A 20,410-nucleotide genomic window follows, 5' to 3' on the forward strand; every position below is an offset into this window, starting at 1 on the left:
AAACGGTAATGTCAATTTCTTTAAAATTGATCCAGGACGTAAAACAATAAACAAAGAACACACAGCAGAGTATATAATAAGTACTAATAAGTAATAATAAGCATATAATAAGTACTGAGTAAATTAGATATTATTGATATATTTATCACCCTTTAGTGCACTGAAGAATAATTACTCATATGGTGGCCTCAGAAAAGTGAATCTATCTCCCCAAAATTCTGATGTTTTTAAAAAAGGTCAAATTCTAATTAAATCTGTGATAGTTTTACTAATACACATTAAATATTAAGCTAGTTGTAATATACTGACATTTTCTGGTTAGTTGATAGCTTCAGAATTCTGTATTATTTTAGTTATATGCAAACCAAAAATAAACCAATAGAAAAATTAGATGAAAATCCTCTCAAAGTAGGAAAAATATTTTCTATAGCAGTATAAGGTTCTATTTTTTCCAAGAAATAGCAATGATTAAAAAAGAACCCATTTCTGTATAACAAATATAAATGTACCCATCTACCCAATAGGTAGCACAACAAACATCTATAAATAGCACAAGAAAACACAGATAAATCTCAACAGACTGAGCCAAAAGAGTGAGGTATTTCAGAGAAGGTATTTATCATCAGAACAGTATGGTTTCTTATATTTAAGATCTATTTATTATTTATTTTTACAAATAGCAAAGTCCCTCCATTTTTTTTCCAGCTTAATGTACATGGATATAAAAAGCTACTGATTTCACTCCACCTCCCATCCCAACCCAAGTGGGATAACAGGAAGTTGTGAGGTCAGAGCAGCCTCCTGATGCCAACGTGGTTTCATCTTTACCTCGGACTTAACTCTGGCACTCTCATCAGTCATCCTCTTGCTGATTTCTTTTCTGTCAAAAGAAACCATGATACATTAAATTAGCACATTCTAGTTGGGATATTTGTTCAGCCAAGATCACTTTTTCTGTCAGCAAGTATAATTTTCTAGAGCCCTTGGCAATAGATATGGTCAAAAATCATCATGGAGAAACATGTCTTAACTAATTCATCAGATAAGTTTATCACTTTGGTTGCTAGGCACATGATCCTCAGGTACTTGAATACTTCTCTTTCTTCCATTTGTGCAAACGTTCCCACATAGCAAAACACACAAGAGTACAAATATACACATTCCCCTTGAGTAATACGGCTCAAGCTGGATCTTCTCTTAGCTCTGTAACCGTATACAGACTTTCTTCAAAAGCACAAGTATTGTGAAAATTATTCAAAAAGCATAAATACCATAAAACAGATTTTCTATCATTCTAAGCAATAAATTATTCCTACAGCTTACTTTATATATTTCATTACACAATGACCTAACCAAATAAAATCTAGGTAGTATATGGGTACAATGAAATTTTACAAAGTCAATTTGAAAACAAAGGTGTACACATATGTGTACTAAGTACACATATACTTTACCAGTTTAAGAAAATCTATGAGTTTGTGAGCATCCTCCCCAGTAGACAGGTCTACAAAGTCCTTCGGAAGTCGGTAACTCAAATAGGGACTGGGTTGAACTGTCACTTCACTGTTTGTGCAACGGAAAGCTGGAGAATCCTTTACAAAGAAAAAAAGGGAAAGGCTGTGAGGAATTATCTTTTTAAGTCTATTCTTCAAAGTGAAAAAGATACTAGTATAACAATTTCAAATTCATGTTCCCTTCTGTAGTAGGTAAGGGAGGAAATAAGATTCTGAAGTAAAAGAAACACCAAAATTTTAAGACTGTTTCCACATGTTCACTAGAAAATAAATACACAGTATCTGAAAACAGTGCCCTCATGGAGAGCTTTGGTCAATCCCTAAATGCTACCAGCCACTATTCACTGTGATTCGGTTATGGGTTCCTTAGTCCTTGAATGGACTGGAGGCCTATGGCTAGTTCTCTCTGTCAGAGAGCTTTATCAATATTAGCATTTTCTACAGCTGCACAGTGGGGAAGTACTACCCTGGAGAATAAAGTTAATAGTGAGAGCAAGCAAGTGCTATGAATTCCTAACACTTTTGTGCTTCTCTTAGTCATTTAACTTACATATTTGTGTATCTCTCTTAGCACCTATGGAAAACTGCAAATTTCAGTATCATAATTAACAAGTCTTCATATTCTTCAATGTACTTGCTTAGAGTCTTGCATTTTATATTTACATATATTTGCTTTGTGCCAAAAAGGATTTCAGAGACAGAAGGCCTTGGGTTTGGACTTCATGGGTGGCAGGTATCTAGGTGAGGGATGGATGGTGTCCAGCAGATGGAGACAGGCCAGGAACTTGAGTGGAACAGGACCGTAGAGCCCTAGAAAGCAGGCCATATCTTATGACAGACCAGTCATCTGACAAATACTTAGGAAACACCCACTTTGCGCTGACCTTGTCCTAGGTATAGGAGATACACTGGTAAACCAGTCTGGCAGACAGCCAATAAATAAGCAAATAAATACAACAGCAAGATCATTTCAGATAGTAAGAGGTGTTCTAAAAACACAACAACAGGGTGCTATGATAAGAGGCCACTTCACAGGGGTGGTCAAGTAACACCTTGCTAAGGATGGAAGACGTGGACCAAAAAGTACGATGAAAGCAGCCCTGGGAGGTCTGGGAACTCAGTCAGGGACCGGGTACAGCTTGGAAAGCAGTGGGCACAACCAGGGCAAAGATCCTGAGGCAGGGCTTTGTAGCTGTGAGAATGAGAAGAAAAGCCAGGTCTCCGTGGAGGGGAGTAAGGACAGTGAGACAGGCAGGACACAACTCTGGGAAAAAGGCAGGAGCCTGCTCCTGTTTTCCTGTCAGCCCCTGACCTCCAATACAATGTTGTTTAAATTAAAAAGAAAGAAACGATTTGGATCACAGAGTGAATTTTGTACAAACTGTTTCTATCCACTGTGTCCCTCATATTTAAAAATAACCCTGTGCTGAATAATTTACACTCTCTTTCCTTGACATTCAGATTTAATGGCCTCCAACTCTAAGATGCCAGCACGAAGACAATTCTTTCAGCCATTAATTCAACAAAAATCAACTGTGCCTGAATTGTGCTAAGCCACACCAATCTGTGGAGAACATGAGAGATATTCCCACCCCCGCAACTTACAGTCTGGGGCAAGCACAACACAACAGGGCAAGAGGCTTGACAGGGAAAATAGCCATCTGAGCCAGATCTAGAAAAACAAGGCCAGAAAGGGCCCAGACAGAGTAATGATGAAAAGAAGTATTTCAGAGCTAAGACAAAAGATCCTCACACTGAAAGCAAGGCAGCAGCAAGAAACCCAGGAAGAGAGTGTGGATCATGGAAACCAGGGGAAAATGTGCAGTGAAAACATGGAAGAGGGTAACGCATTCAAACGTTGCTGTGCATCGTTCCCTGGCCCTCGCAGCCGGCAGGTAGAGCCCCTGCCTGTGGAGAGGCAGGGGTGGAGGCCAACCGCACGGGTGAAGGGGTGCACAGGTATAGAGAGGCAGCAGGCAGGAGAGGCAAAGTGAGGAGACCGGCTGTGAGCAGTTACAAAACCACAGGTCACCTGCTAGCATGAGGGAAGCCAGTAGGAAAATACTTGTAAATATGATTACAGAACCACGCCTGGACAATATAAACTGCAGGGGTAAGAATGGCAATTTCCAGGTGCTAGGATTTCAAGTCTTGCCTTGTTCTAATTCCCTGGTTTTTTAAATGTGTAAAAAAACTCCTGCTTTTTAAAATACATTAAAAAACACAAAGATAACGCATATATAGTGAAATCATTTATTTTAACACATTTATGAGTATGTATCCAAGCATGTTATGTGTACAAAATATGATATAGAAAATATAAACCGTGGTTCTCAACATGGACTGTGGGTACTTCAGAATGCTCTTCAACAGCAGGTGTGTATTACTTTCATAAGCAGAAAAGGGCAACACAAAGGTGTTGTTCAAACAAAGTTTGGCTGCGAAGATGAGACAGAATTGCTGGCTGAAGACATGAGGTTGAAGAAGTTTGTCTCGTTTGGACAGAAGATAACTGAACGCAGACAGGGCGGGTGGACAAGAAGAGAACGGGAAACACGACGGAGTGAGTGGCAACACGAGTATCACGAGAGACGGTAAGGAACAGCTGAGCAGGTGGAACTGTTAGACTGAGGAGGAGGGACAGAAGGACGCTCAGAGGTCTGAGGACAATTACACGAAGTCAGTTCGCACCAGAACCTCCTCTTCCTGTGAAGGAGGATGTGGAATCATGTGCTGAGGGGCAGAAAGGGAGGACGGTGGGCCGTCTGAAGGGTCCCACAGGGGTATGGAAGGCCACCGTGGGTGGAAGAGAAAGCTGGTGAGGGAAACACTGCAGTAAGGTTCCCCTGATGGGGACTATGACTATGACAAGAACGCAGGCTGGGCACCTGCAGTTTTCCTCTCTCAGGGGTCAGAAGCCTGGAGCTAGGATCAGAGCCAACATAGAAATGACCCAGGGTCAAGATTCTTCCAGGTGAATCAGGTACACACCCTTTTTGGTCACCTCCATGATTGAGTACCTATTAGTAAACCTGTATTGATGCCTAAAGAACAAAGGAGCAATTATTTAATGGATTACAAGGTTTCCTGTAATCCTTTTTTAAACTCTTACCTGCTCCAGAGTGTCTCCTTCACTAAAATCACCTTTTAAGTTTCTTCCAGATATCAGTTCTTCCCAAGTAAACAGCAGTGAATCAGTTACTTCACCAAACGGGTTGAAATCAATCAGCCACACCTTTCCCTAGAGTACAGACAGAAAAATTAGTAAGCACGAAATAAAAACAAACACAAGTTTGTCATCTGTCTTATTGAAAAGATCATCTTCATATTGTCTTTACCCAAACAATAATATTAAAAATCCTGTAATTTATTTCAAAAGACAGTTCCTCCAGGTCCCAGCTGAGAAAGGATCACTTGTCTAAAGAAATGCAGAGAAGGGGGTGCACCTGAGTGTCTCAGTGGGTTAAAGCCTCTGCCTTCGGCTCAGGTCATGATCCCAGGCTCTCTGCTCAGTGGGGAGCCTGCTTCCTCCTCTCTCTCTGCCTGCCTCTCTGCCTACTTGTGATCTGTCTGTCAAATAAATAAATTAATTATAAAAAAAAAAGGAAAAGAAATGCAGAGAAGGGACCTAGGAAAGAAAAGCCCTGACAAAGGCAGATATGCCAACTCCTGCCTAAAATTACACAACAATACTAAGTCAAAAATCCAAGCAGGAGAAAGGACAAGCTCACAGAATGGTTTCACCAAAATACTATGACTGGAATGCTTTCAAGGGTGTCTGCAATCATCTTGCCTGAGGAAGCTAGGCAGGGAAGAACCAGCAGATCTGAGAGCACCTTCCTTACCCCTGAGAGGCTGCTGCAAAAGGGGCACTTAACACACACACACACACACACACACACACGAAAAATGTAGGGAAATTCTGTTATCTTCAGTCTTCATGTAATATTTGCTTTGTATGACAGAGTTTGTGGCACATGAAGGGGAAATGAAAAATAACAATCTTTAAAAGCAATTTCTATCTTCTGTTCTGAGTACTGGTGGGCAATGTGAAAGGTTCTAGATGCAGAGAAAGAATACTTCTATCCTAGTTATTCTGAGTTTGACTAGAATCAGGTGCATCTTAGTATTATAAAGCAGCAGAGCACTGATATAACAGACCTGGGGAATCTGTGTAATTGTGCCAAGAGATTAAAGCCACATTTGATCACAGAGATGTATTTGGCATTTAGTAAATGTTTCCTTGAAACTTTTATCTTTGATTTTTTTCCTCACTGAAACATTCATATACTGGCACCATTTTGCTGTTGATAATTTTTTTGGTAAATATGTAATCATGTCTTGATCAGATGTGCATGCATAAAATTATATCCACCTAAGGAACTAGACTGCTGAGCTGGCATTATTGATCTCTAGCACTGCTTCTCATCTGGGTTCAAAGAAAATTTTAAGAAAGATGAAGCATCTTATTAGGACTAGCTTCAAACATCAGAAACATCTAGCAAGTAGCCAAAAACCATTACAGGAAGTTTGGACCACATATTTTTTTATAAGTTTCCTATTATATACTAATACCCTCTTTCCCCCACCAGCCCCCCAGCCCAGGAGAAAGCCTGTATCTCTTTCTTGCCACCTGAGCTGTTTTCTCACACAGGTTCCAAAACCACTTGTTCAATGTTCAAGTGAAATAATGTTAGCTATTAATCAACTTCTTTGTGTGACATTAGCTTTGTTTTGGGGTGGTTAGTAAGATGTCTTTAACATACTGTATATTACTCTAACAAAATAGGTATTTTCTAACCCCCAAACTCTTTCTACTTGAGTTTTCATAACCAATAAAACCACCCCTTTATTAAAAGGGTGGGGGGGATACTTGTTAGTACAGGAATATTGAGCTCTATAAACTAAAAATATGTCATACTATAAAAAACAAGCAAAACTAAAACAGATCAGCTGGCAGAGTTTGTTCAGAAGGCATCCTCTAGTTTACTAAAGAAAACTAGAAAAAGAAACCAGCTGTAATCAGGCATGAAACTATCAAGATGACACTATCAAGGATTTTATAGCTCTAACATGTTTTTTATGTAACTTCCGAGGCACAAGACATCCTGAGAAAGTCTGTTTTTAGGCAATCCATCAGGTAAGAGTGGTCACACTGACCTTCCTGGTATCTACCAACTAACCACCCCGCTACCTGCCCAAAGAAATCTCTATGCACCAAACATTACCAGGCATTGAAGCATAAAGACCAATAACACAAAATCTATTCCTTCAAAGAGCTCGGGCCAAGACACACACACACACACACACACACACCCTGCCTGATGCGGTTTGTAAACGCCTAGAAATAAGCTATGTGTTCATAGATAGGAAAATGGCTAAACAAACTACATAGTATATTCTCAAAATAAAATACGACACCACTGTATGAAAGTAGAAAGCTCTCCAAAAATACAATGTTTTAAACAAATGTATAAAAGCAAGGTACAGAGCATATATCACTTGCTAACTCTTGTGTATGAAAGATGGAAAAAGGTAAGTATATTGCTTGTTTCTGCAAGCAAATACTGAAAGGATATATAAAAAACTAATAAAAGCGTACTTGTAGGAGGTATAGAGGAACAGAGGTAAGAAAAGCAAGACTTTCTATATGTATTTTCACACTGATTTAATTTTTGAGCAATGTGAAGATATTCTCAACTAAAAAGTTTAAAGCTCAGTAGGTTTTACAGAGCGATGTCTGCTAGGGTGCAGGGAGGGTCATCAGGAAATCTGGGGGAGTGATGGGAGTTCTACATGTTCACTGTAACAGTGGTTATACAACTGGATGTATTTGTCAAAACTCATATAACTGTACCCTAAAAAGGATTAATTTTACTCTGTGTAAGTTATTTCTCAAAAACTCTAACAAAAAAATTCAGTAGTTTTAAATGATTGAAAATACAGGGACGCCTGGGTGGCTCAGTCAGTTGGGTGCCTGGCTCTTGATTTCAGCTCATGTTGGGATCCCAGGGTCATGGAAGGCCCCGCTTCTGGCCCTTGCCTCAGCAGACAAAATATAAAGAACCCAAATACCTATCACTCAGTTTCAACAATTATCTTGTTGAGCCCCACAGCCAATCTTATTACATCTATATCCATCCATTCCCCCCAAATCTGTATTGTTTTGAAGGTCTCTTCAGACACCATTTCATTCACAATCTATACAAAGATTTTCACAATTATTATTACCAAGCTTAATCTAACAAACATCTACAGAATGTCACACATTAGTTGTAATTTTTCAAACACACACAGAACAGACACAAAAAAGTGACCAAGTTGCAAAGCCAATCTCAACAATATCAAAGATTCACGATCAGACATTTTTAGTCCTTACAACAAAAATTAGTAACAAAACAACAGCCATCACTAAAATAATAATGAGACTACAATAATTTTCCAAGTCTCTGAAGTAGTTATTCTAAATTCTAGTTATGAGCTATCATCACTTAAGGAGCTCCGTAAGATACATATACCAAGGCCTCATCCCAGACCTACTGAATCTGTGGGCCATCTCTGACATATGTGATTGTTAGAATCTATCAACACTGAGTCAACTTGCCCAGCTGCAGTAAGAAAATAGACACATCAGAATATTGCCAAATTCAGACTTCAGTTCCACCGCATAGGAGAGACCACCATAAAGACTTAGTTTTCTGCAAAAGTCATAAAACCAAATTTCTGCAAAGTGCCTAACAAAACAGTGATACAAGTGTCACTGAGTATATGCAAATGTGTTCTACATCACGGTTTAAATCTCTTCTCAGAAACTGTTGGCATGTTTCTACTGGTATGTTTCTCACTTTTAAAAACATACAACTTCTTTCAGTTCTGTTAAATCATAGCAGTAATTATTTCTCTACACATCCAACTTCACTTATATAACTCTTTCACCAAATTACACATTTGCACTGACCTGCCAGCAATAGTGAATCAAAGCAGATATGGACATTTTCCAGGGAAATACTGACAGACCTAAGTAAATTCCAAATTTTTAAATGCCATTAAATATAACTGCATTAAAATATAGTTATTTCAGTTTTAATATCTATAAAATGAGAATAACACATACCTCACAGGGTTATATGGATAACCTGAGTTAAATATAAATAAAGTTCTTCTGAGGGGCGCCTGGGTGGCTCAGTGGGTTAAGCCTTCGGCTCAGGTCATGATCTCAGGGTCCTGGGATCGAGCCAGCATCAGGCTTCCTGCTCAGCAGGGAGCCTGCTTCCCACCTCCCCCCTCGCCCCCCCGCCTCTCTGCCTACCTCTCTGCCTACTTGTGTTCTTTGTCTGTCAAATAAATAAATAAAATCTTTTAAAAAAATAAAAATAAATAAATAAATAGAGGCAAGTCAACAGTTAACAGGTATTTTGGGACATGACCATATGGGCCAGACCTTTTGTCCAAAAAAATGATTCAAAGGTATCGTAAGCATCACAACAGTGGAGCTGCTTGAGCTTGGAGAGGGAATGAGAAATGTGCGGGTAACATTTGGAAAACATATGGTCACATACTCGGAAAACACACCTGCTGTCTTCCCAACAGCTTAGTCAATAAGCACTAATCACAGGACGTTTAGTGACCCAGATTTTTTTTTTAAAGACTGCACGTCTTGATAATAAAACCTCTGCTATAGGATTAAATGAAGTCAAGTTTTTGTTCTCTTTTTCATTATATAGTTTCCAACACTTTTAAGAGTTAAAGAATAAGCAAATCCTCATCTTCAGTCTAAAGATAAAAGTGATCCCAATCATGCTAAGTATCTTTTAGTTGATTAAAAATAATGACCCAAATATTAAAAGACAAACTCCTGGCCACACTTACATGTGCCAACTGAACTATTTTAAGCAGGCGTAGAACCCCAACAAAAGTGGAAAGCAGGACATCAAGTAATCATTTAGTCGTCTGTTAAATTAATAAATCCTAATCCACAAAACTACTGAAAATATGTGTTCCAATGTTAAGTATATGTTAAGGGAGACTCTTGACACTGTGACTTTCAAACACCTTAGCTGGTTTGAGAAAGTATTTTTTGAGCAGCGGGCCCCTACATAATGGCTACACACTCCGGAAGACGAGCCCTGATTTTAAAGCATATCAGATAGTTGTTACTTACCCTACTGTCTCTATATATATCGAACACAACTGTAAAGGAGAAAAAACTCAAAGTTAACAATGAACTACTATTTTCATGATCTAAGTCTCCTTTTGAAAATTAAAATGAATCTTATTATTCATTACTCAAATAGCAGGATATAAGTACCTTGAGAACTTCAGGCTTCTAAATCTCAAAATTTTTTAAGATAATAATGATTTTGTTTTCCTTTACTCTACTCTTGGCCATAATCCTTTATATAGTTGATCCTTAAGCAATGCGGGGGCTGGGGGTGCTGACTTCCCCGCAGAATTGGAAAACTCATGCTTAAGATTTTACTTCCCTGAAATATAACTACTAACAGCCCACTGTTGACCTGAATCCTTACCCATAACATAAACAATTAACATGTATTTTGTGTACTATATACTGTATTCTTACAATAAAGGTAGAGAAAATATTAGTAAAGTTGTAAGGAAAATATACCTACAGCCCCACACTACATGAATTAGGAAAAAAATCCACATTTAAGTGGACCCATGCAGTTCAAACCTGGGTTAATCAAAAGTTAATTGTATTTTAAAACTTCAAACCAAACACATCATCCCAACAAATTCACCATTATAAACAAATAACATGTACTAATGACAAAGACATCAATCACTTAATGCATTTGATGAGGAATGACTTCAGTAAAATCTGTAGTAAGAAAGCATAAAATCTAGCTATGGTTATGGCATGATCATCTTTTTTAAAATCAAATTTGCCACAGAACCCAGGTTTGACAAGAAGAAATCAGAACAGATTTTAGAATGCAGGAAAACTCTTTCATATGCAATATACTTTCTTAAAAGCAAGTCACAAATGTTTACCTTGTAACTGGTACTATCTGATCATTCAAATAAAAAATCTAGAAAGATGTATCAGTCAACTAGCTAATTCAGTCTGAGTAACACAAGCATTTTGCTCTCTGTAGACAGACCCTCTGAAATGAATAATAAAACGTCTAAAATGACAAAAGAAGTATCTGCCTTGGTATTAAAAAGTGACTGATTAAAATAAGATAAAATTAACACACCAACCATCAGATAAGTAATACAGCAAAATGGTTAAAATACAGTGTTTTAAATCCAGTTCTAATATCTGCACCACCAGGGTGCCTGGGTGGCTCAGTCGGTTAATCATTTGCATTTGGCTCAGGGCATGATCTCAGGGTCCTAGGATTGAGCACCACACCTGGCTCCTGCTCAGCGGGGAGGTTGTTTCTACCTCTGCCCCTCCCCTCACTGGTGCATTGTCTCTCAAATAAATAAATAAATAAATTCTTTAAAAAAAAATCTGTACCACCATGAAATAAGGTTCAGTAACATTATGTACTTCATTTCACTGAGTCAATAAAAAATACTCACAGTCTTCATCCAAGAATTTGTACTGTATGTGTTTCTTGAAAAAGTCTTGTATGCATCTGCAAATCTCTTCCTTTTGTTTAGAAATATGATCATAGTACTGTGTATAGTCCCTTTGAGAAATACCTGACAAGAAAGTATTTTATATCCATTATTATATAACATTATATTATTATATAACATTCTTTTCAAAAACATCAAAATGTAATTTAAACATTTTTTGAGAGAACCATTAAAGTAGATCAGAAGACCAATCAGATGAGTATTGCATAATACATGATTCAGCATTTTATACAGGTAAAAAACTTAGTAAATTATTCATTCATATGGATAGATATCCTAGGTTCCATATTGTCATGCATTCTTATTTTAGAAAGTTATTTTTATTTAGTACAATAAAGAGCTCAGTCATAAATATATTTACAATGTAAAAAAATGAAAGAAGCAATTTTAAACCTATACACATACACAACTGCTTCTTGATTTTTTTTTTTCCAACGAACTTTCTACAAAATGGTATTCTTTTCCACTCTTCTTTGGGAAACTTAAAATATTCCCAATGTCTTCCAATTCATATTGTATTTCACAGAAACAGGCTATTTTTCCTGTTCACACATGCTACAATGCCTTTCACAAGCCTGATGTTTCAAGCCATGGAAAAGTAAACATTCCTTTCTTCAGAGTGACTTGCTGATTTTATTCCAGATACACTAAAGGGATTATTGTAAAAACTCCCTCAAATTTGCTCTAGGCTTAGGAAAGTTTTCTACTTTGAAAGAAGGGTTTCCACCCAATTTCTGCATCAATGACAATATGACTTCTTTAGCTCTGCTTATGTTGCACCTTCTTCCAGAAATACCTAACAATATGATCAATTCAAACACCCCAAGTTTCTTTCAGGTAAATTAACAGAACGTCACATTCACTAAACAGTGCTCATGTGGGGCACATGGGTGGCTCAGTCAGTTAAGCTCCTGACTCTTGGTTTTAGCTCAAGTCATGATCTCAGGGTTGTAAGCCTGAGCTGTGTGGAGCCTGGGTAAGATTGTCTCTCTTTCCCTCTCTAAAAAAAAATAATAATAATAGACAATTTTTAAAAACTTTTAAATTTAAAAAATTTTTTAAAAACAGTGATGTGATTTTATTCAAATCACACTTTTCTTGCAAAGATAAGTTTTACTGCATGGAAAACATGCAAAGACAAAAAGAGCAGATTATCTTCAATACTTGAGTATATCACAGCAAACAAAATAATAATCTGAGAGGAAGAAAATGGGTGGCTTTTTAAGTAATGCACTTATTTGTCTACATACTTCCTCTTGCTAGAATAATAAACACTGCTCTAATAATAGAAACAAAGATCCCAAAACTTGACTTTTTATGATGCTTAAAATAAGTAGTGTGTTGCTAGTAATACTTAGGAAAGTCCCAAAGAGAAAGCAGGTAACATGGTATGTAGCTTAAATTGGGAATGGCCAAGACCATCACTTTCATCTCCAGAATCCAGACATGATTAATGGACAAGATACTTCTCTGTGGAAACTGAATATGGTCTCAGGAGCACTGTTCAAAGAGAATTCCAGAGAGTCACTACTAATTGGCTAGAGGTAGCATCTGAGATAAAAACTGATTACTACCCTCTCCTAATTATTAGAAATTCACTTCCATCAAAAGCTTGTCTTCTTGGAGCAACTGGCTGGCTCAGTTGGAGGAGCATGTGACTCTTGATCTCAGGGTCATGAGATTGAGCCCCATGTTGGGTGTAGAGATTACTAAAAATAAATAAACTTCAGGGATGCCTCGCTGGCTCAGTTGGTAGAGCACATGACCTCAGGGTTGTGATCTCGGGGTTGTGAGTTCAAGCCCCCTGTGTGGTGTAGAGTTTACTTAAAAAAAAAAAGAAGTAAAAGTAAAACATAAATTTAGAAAGAAAAAAAAAAAATCTTGTCTTCTTTTAATGTGTAAAAAAACTCACCAATAAGTTTGTTTTCCTTGACAAAACATCGGAACTCAGCCCCAGGAATTAATTCACACCATTTTCGAAGAACAAGCTGTAGAGAGAGGAAAAATATAACACAACCATGTAACAAAGGAATGTTTACTGGTCTAACAGATAATTTTATGCCAAGAGTATGTTTTAATAATTGCCATTATCAAATAGTTTGGAAGAAAAAGCATCATAAACCATTCTTATCATGAGATATAGAGAACAAATTTATTAGTCCAATAAGTGGCAGAAACACTGTTAAAATTCTTTATGACAGGGCGCCTGGGTGGCTCAGTGGGTTAAGCCGCTGCCTTCGGCTCAGGTCATGATCTCAGGGTCCTGGGATCGAGTCCCGCATCGGGCTCTCTGCTCGGCGGGGAGCCTGCTTCCCTCTCTCTCTCTCTCTGCCTGCCGCTCTGCCTACTTGTGATTTCTCTCTGTCAAATAAATAAATAAAATCTTTAAAAAAAAATAAAAAAAAAATTCTTTATGACAAAAAGTACTTTTGTCATTTATTCATCACTTTAAGAGCTGACCTAATATATAAACCCAAGGATGAAGTTGAATCCTATCATCATTGCATACAGTTGCCCTCTAATTATTTGTTCTTCACCCCTTAAAGTATATTTTAAAACAAACAAAAAAGGATATCCTAGTTATCTACCTTGTTCGCGCTATTGTGTAATACTCTGATCAAAGTATTATAATTTATCACTAAAAATCACTATAACCCTCAATAATTTTGCCTCCACTTTAAAGTAAAACAATTCTGTTACTGGCTCAAGTCATAAATGGGTTCCACTACTATAATTAATATATACAAATTCTCATATACTACTGAATTGCTGCAATTTTATAAATACTATAGTTGACAGATGTACACTTCTGAGTCTGTTTTTAAAATGTTCTTTGGCGAAAACCAGTCCTACTCTTCCAAGTATTAACTGTAATATGTGGCCAGTGCCTCCAGCCTCCCTTAGACTGGCATACACTTCTTTGCCCTTTAAGGCCTAAGAGATGGAACTTAAATCACACTAAGCCCCATTCCTCGAATAACCTCCAGTGGCCTCAGTATCCTCCCTTCCCATACCCTGTGCTCCAAGTTTCTTGTATCTAACATTCCATAGTATGCACATATATACCAAGTTATACACGGCAATAATCTGAACAAGTCTCTCTACCCTCCTAATTAGCAACTCAGAAAGGGCAAGGAACTAGGTCTCAATTCATCTTTATGTTCCCAGCACAAGTATATAATACCTACCAAATGCTTAAAAAATGTTACTAAGTAAAGTTGTCAATATATAAGATACACAGCCACTAAAAATCCTGATATAAAAAAATATTTAATGAGCTGGAAAAATAAACCACAAATGAAAGAAAATGGTATGCAAAGTATTTTATGAAGAGAGTATATATATACACACAAACACATATATACACTTATCTCAGGAAAGGGCAGTTAAATGCCAAAATGCTAATACTGAGGATACATCCAGGCGATAAGTTCCTCTTATTTTCTTATACTTTTTAATTTTTGATAGTATATTGCTTTTCTTAAAACAACTAAACTTACATCCTTAAAATATGCCTAAGATTTAAATGCACTGATTTCAATTTTCATTATTATAAGCTCTTAGTCAAGATTTATATGTGCTGTATTTTTTAAAAAGAACCTAATTATTAAATGAAGAACTAAAATACTAAAAATGTACACAGTTGTCATCTATTAAAAGCTGATACTGACAAATACAGTTCTTTAGGGCTACAATAATTTTTATTTAAGCAACAAAGAAATAAGCAGTTATTGTAAACTAACATTCATTTTTTTGGACAATCTGCATAATCTTTATTAAAATAATGTTTTGGACAGGTAACACATATACTGTATAGGTGACTGAAAAAACACGTAAGGGTAAAATGTGAATTCTCCCCCCGACCCCATCTAGTCCCTCTGTTCTCCCCCTCAGAGGTAACCAGTGCAGTCAATTACTCATATAACTTTCCAGATATAATCTAGAAATAAATGAGCATGGAGTACATGTATGTATCTTCTTAAATACACACAGAAGGAATACACCATATATAGGATTCTGCTTGCAACTTTTTTCATTTTAATTATTCTAAGTATATCACTTTCCTGAGCTTTTAAAACTGAGTTTTAAACCCTATGTACTACCATGATGATGGCACATTCCCAAGAAAGCAATAAAAGAGCAAACTGCTGGTGAAATCAATCTTGGGGATACAAGATGACATCTCAAACAAAGATTATGCCTCAGGGCAAGCCTCCAGAAATCATCTTTGTCATTTTGTGTTTTCCAGCACCAAATGATAAGACACAGCAGGGATTTAATAGATGTGTTTTCAGTGAGACAAAATATATGAATATAATATATACATATAAAGAATGTTATAAAAATGTTTAACGAGGAGCGCCTGGGTGGCTCAGTGGGTTAAGCCTCTGCCTTCGGCTCAGGTCATGATCTCAGGGTCCTGGGATCGAGCCCCGCATCAGGCTCTCTGCTCAGCGGGGAGCCTGCTTCCTCCTCTCTCTCTCTCTCTCTCTCTCTCCCTGTCTCTCTGCCTACTTGTGATCTCTGTCAAGTAAATAAATAAAAATCTTTAAAAAAAAACAAAATGTTTAACGATTAGGAATATGCTCATACTATATGCTGTTAAGTAAAAAACAAAAAAACAAAACAAACAAAAAAAAACCTTCACAACTGATATGTAACTCAATTTTAAGTGATAAAAGATCCAGTTTGGTGGCCTAATAAATAGTAAATTAACTGTTCTACAAACATGGTAAAATCACAGAAGATATACCAATACATATTCAGCACACTAAAAATTTCTTGATATAGTGAATCAGTCTGCAAGTTTTGAAAGTGTGTGTATACAAAGGTGACAAAGCAAACAATGATTTTTTTTTTTTTTTTTTTTTTTTTTTTTTTTTAAGATTTTATTTATTTATTTGACAGACAGAGATCACAAGTAGGCAGAGAGGCAGGCAGAGAGAAAGAGGAGGAAGCAGGCTCCCCGCTGAGCAGAGAGCCCGACGCGGGGCTCGATCCCAGGACTCTGGGACCATGACCCGAGCCGAAGGCAGCGGCTTTAACCCACTGAGCCACCCAGGCGCCCCAATGATTTTTTTTTTTAATGAAGAATTTTTTAAAAATACTGGACTAATTCTAATTAATGTTACAAATCCAAAAATGCAAGTGGTTTGCAATTATGAAGCAAGATGACCACTCTCTTCAACAAAGTATGAGCTGTCAAAGTTTTCAAAAGTGTTACATTTTGACAATCCAAGTGCAAGAAGAAACAAGAGTAATGATAAGGAACAGCCTATCAGGGATGTAGCTGAAACCTGGAATCAAGATTTAAAAGAAAAGTATTCACTCATAACAATTGATGAGTAGTTATTTGAGTCCAAGAATACTGCCCATTTCAGGGAGAGGTATTTGGTGGGTGGGGGGTAGTATTTAACCTTCAAACTAGGAAAAGTGGAATACAAATTTGGGTTTGCTATGTTTGAATTCTTATTGCTATTTCTAAAAATGTTTTCCACTATCCTTTTGATCTAACTTCTGTATGTAATTTATAAAATAAGTGAACAATGTAAAAAAATAAAAAGGTCTACTGAGCCTAAATGGTAAAATGGTGATTATTTTTCTTCATATACCGGGTTAAAAAGCTTACCCAGCTTAAGCCAGATGATGGATGTAAAGTATTTGTTTCATTAAAAAATACATATATTCTATAGTATGTATACACTGTGTCTAAGTGTTAAATATTTATTTATACAGATATTTTTCATAAATTTAAAAAATTCAGTGGCTCCAGGTTCCCAGAAAAATTGATTCAAAAAATTTTATTCATTCTGCTTAAGAACAGATAGCAATTTCCAACACATCTTCATCTAGGATTATCAATTTCAAGATTTAAAAAAGTAAATCCTTACCTCATATTCTATACAAGGATCTGGAGAATCATCAGTACAATGAATAAATCTTTAAGAGAAAAAAAGGCAATTGAGTATCTTTTTTGGGTGCCAGCTTAGGTACACACATTTACTTATATTCAGTGTGATACATGTAAGGTTTTACTAAAAGAATCCAGTAACAGGAGGCTAATTCAAACCCAATGAACATTTATTAAGTACTATTCAACATCAGATGATAGGTGAGGAACCCAAAAAGGTATTTCACTAGTCCTCCAAACCACCACATAATCTACAATTGTCTTCATTTTTCTGTCAAAAAACAAAGAAACTTAGATCCAGAAATGACCAAATTTAATGACCAAGACAGGGCTAAAACTCAGGTTGTCTAAATACAGATTCCAAATGAAGGCAGGATGGCGCTGCTGTTCTATAATTCTCATTGCCTTCTTTATGGCTAAAGCAGAAGTCTACTTCTCTGCTGACTTTATCTCCACCATCCAAAGCCACACAAAATTAATCCAATCTTTACCCTGCACGCTGTTTAAAAAAATATTTGCTAGAACTACTCATCCCTTCATTAAGCATACTATTTCCGTTTCTAAAAATCCTCCATTTCATGAACAATTTTTCATATATTTTCTAAATGCCTTTGTTAAATACCTCCCTATAAGGACTGGCTAGGCACCAGAAATGCTAAATGGCCTAAGTCCCTTGTTCTTTAGGAGAAAGTTAGTCTGGTGGGCAAAGCCTAGCAAGCAAAGAAATTCAAAACACTGGAAGCAAAAATAAAAATACTCTGATAGCACAAAGGAAAAACCAATTAGCTCTCTGTTGTGTGAGGGGTAAGGGAGGCGGTAGTCAAGAAGGCCTTGTTCAACAGGAAGGGAAGCGTCCATATTAAGGCAAAGGGAAGCATGCACTAGAGCAGGAAGGGAAATGAGAACTGTCACGCAGTGCGCAGAGAACGACTGCGCTCGCGCTGACCGAGTGGAGAGCGCAAGGAGAACCACGGAAAGATGAGGTTAGACCTCATGCACTGTTGTGGGGAACAGTAAGCTGGGGCAGCCGCTGTGGAGAACTGTACGAAGCTTCCTCAAAACAGTAAAAGTAGAACTACCATGGGATCTAGTAATTCCACTATTGGGTATTTGCCCAAAGAAAACAAAAACACTAATTCGAAAAGATTTATGCACTCCTATGTGTATTGTAGCATTATTTATTAACAGCCAAGATACGGAAGCAGCCTAAGTGTCCATCGATAGATGAATGGATAAAGAAGATATGGGGTGTGTTAAACAAACAAAAAGCAGAAACAGACTCATCTTTATAAGAAATAGACTCATAAACACAGAGAACAAACTGGTGGCTGCCAGAAGGGATGGGGGTAGGGGGGAATGAACAAATAACGGTGAAATGGGGTGGGAGATACAGGTTTCCAGTTACAGAATGAGTAAGTCATGGGGAGAAAAGACACAGCATGGGCAAACTAATCAGCGGTACTGGAAAAGGGCTGTATGGGGACAGATGGCAGGTAACCTGTGGTGAGCATACCATTAAATATAGACTTGTTAAATCACTATGTTTTACACCCAAAACTAATATAACATTTGTATCAATGATAATCCAATTTTTTAAAAAAAGAAAGATGACAATGGAGAGAAATTCTGGATAAAAAGGAGTATCCAGATTGTGAAGAGTCTTGTTTGTCTCTCTAGGGAGGTTGTACTACATTATATAGATAATGGGGAGCTAAGTCTCTAAACATGTGAGGGCTTCAGGACTACCACTGTGGTCAAGTGGACAGCTGGGCTGGCAGTGCGGAGGGGTCGGGGAGAATGGCAAGTAGGGAGGCAGAGAGACTAGTTAGAAGGCTCAGTCCAATAACCCTGGGGAGAGATAAGGGTCTACCTGCTGCAGTGGGAGGCCGGGAGGAGGAAAGCACTCTAAAAAGATATTCAGGAGTCAAAGTCTATTTAACATTGCCTGGCACCTGCTGAAAGTGAGAGGTGAGGGAGAAAGAGGTCGGGATGACTGGCTGGACAGTGATGAGAATGCCATTCGCTGAGACTGAGAGAAAAGCAGGTGACAGGGGTGAGAGAAAGATGGGAGAGAATAAAGTTTGTATGTGGAGCACTGGAAACATCCTGAGAACCACAGAGAAATGTGTAGGAAGCAACCAGGAAAAACAAAACTGAAAGAGAGGGAGGAGTTGTAGAAAATTATCTGGAGGTAATCACACAGGTATAAGAGCTAAAGTCCAGAAAGTAAATAGAAGCGATCACCTCAGGCAGATGACAGAAACTTGGAGAACACCGAAAATTAAAGTAAAACTTGCAATCGAGAGACATTTTTATTAAAAAGAAAAACCCACATAAAGAAAATAAAAAATACTTCTGAAGATCACTTAAACAATTTACAAGTAAAACTGAGTTTGAAAAGCTTTTCAATTCCCCTGAATATTTGATTAGGTTGGAATTCTCTGTAATCATTTGTAATTTATACTAGAAACAATAGCAACTCCAATTTAGTTGGTTGGCTGAGATTCTCAGACAAAACCCTTGATTTCTACTAACAACTGGGCATGGGCAGATATAATCTGAAATACAAAGTACACCCAATGTGCTTTGTTGAAAAGCAATGGGGTTTTCTCTGTATTAATGAACAGGCACTAATAATCCTATGAGAAAGTGCTATTAATATTAATGTTTACCACAGGAGGATACCAAGGCTCTGAAAGGTGAGAGATCAAATAAGTGGTAGGGAGGGCACTAAACCAGCAAGGATGGAGGTTTTAGAGTTGCTGCTGGGGCACCTGGGTGGGTCAGTTGGTCAGTTAAGCATCCAACTCTTGATTTCAGCTCAGGTCATGATCTCAGGGTTATGAGATCGAGCCCCATGTTCAGTGTGGAGTCCAGTGGTCTCTCTCACCCTCTGCCCCACCCCGCCCTTGTGCATGTGAGCTCTCTCTCTCAAAAAAAGAAAAAAAAAAAAAAAAGAGCTGCTGTTAAAGCTCTTGAATTTCAGCCAAAAAAACCAAAACACCATAAATACCAGATGCATCTAAAAAAAAGTCCTTGATCATATTTAATAGTTCCACATAATAAATTTTTCATTTCAAAAGATTCCATGCTTTTATTCCTAGTTTAACAGTCTAAGCCTTTTAATTAGTAAAAAAATGCTATTTTATGAATTCTATTATAAAAATTTCTTTTTGTCCTTAAAACATATATAATTTTATTCCAACTTTTAATTTTGAGGAATTAAAAAATACATAAAAGTACAAAGTGTACATGTATTGCCTTTGTAGGAAACCAATTCAAGTTTACTTTAAAAGTTAATATTTTACATTTTATAACATATACAAATATGGAATTACTATGTTATACACCTAAAACTAATATAACATTATGCCAA

At 37.2% G+C, this 20,410-nt stretch overlaps 1 protein-coding gene across 2 annotated transcripts in view; it reads right to left on the reverse strand.

Annotated features, from left to right (window-relative positions):
- Window positions 1–636: 636 nt before the first annotated feature.
- CDC123 (cell division cycle 123) overlaps window positions 637–20,410 on the reverse strand; it is a 55,682-nt gene continuing 35,908 nt past the window's right edge. For both annotated transcript variants that reach the window (XM_059184149.1, XM_059184148.1), the window contains 7 exons: window positions 17,015–17,063; window positions 13,036–13,111; window positions 11,064–11,186; window positions 9,676–9,704; window positions 4,627–4,755; window positions 1,455–1,592; window positions 637–880 (listed from right to left, as the gene is read on the reverse strand). In XM_059184149.1, the coding sequence (XP_059040132.1) occupies window positions 854–880; window positions 1,455–1,592; window positions 4,627–4,755; window positions 9,676–9,704; window positions 11,064–11,186; window positions 13,036–13,111; window positions 17,015–17,063 (571 nt within the window). In that variant the 3' untranslated portion in view covers window positions 637–853. The remainder of the gene's footprint in view (window positions 881–1,454; window positions 1,593–4,626; window positions 4,756–9,675; window positions 9,705–11,063; window positions 11,187–13,035; window positions 13,112–17,014; window positions 17,064–20,410) is intronic.

The sequence above is a fragment of the Mustela lutreola genome, chromosome 8 (genome assembly GCF_030435805.1).
Source record: "Mustela lutreola isolate mMusLut2 chromosome 8, mMusLut2.pri, whole genome shotgun sequence".
Taxonomy (NCBI): Eukaryota; Metazoa; Chordata; class Mammalia; order Carnivora; family Mustelidae; genus Mustela; species Mustela lutreola.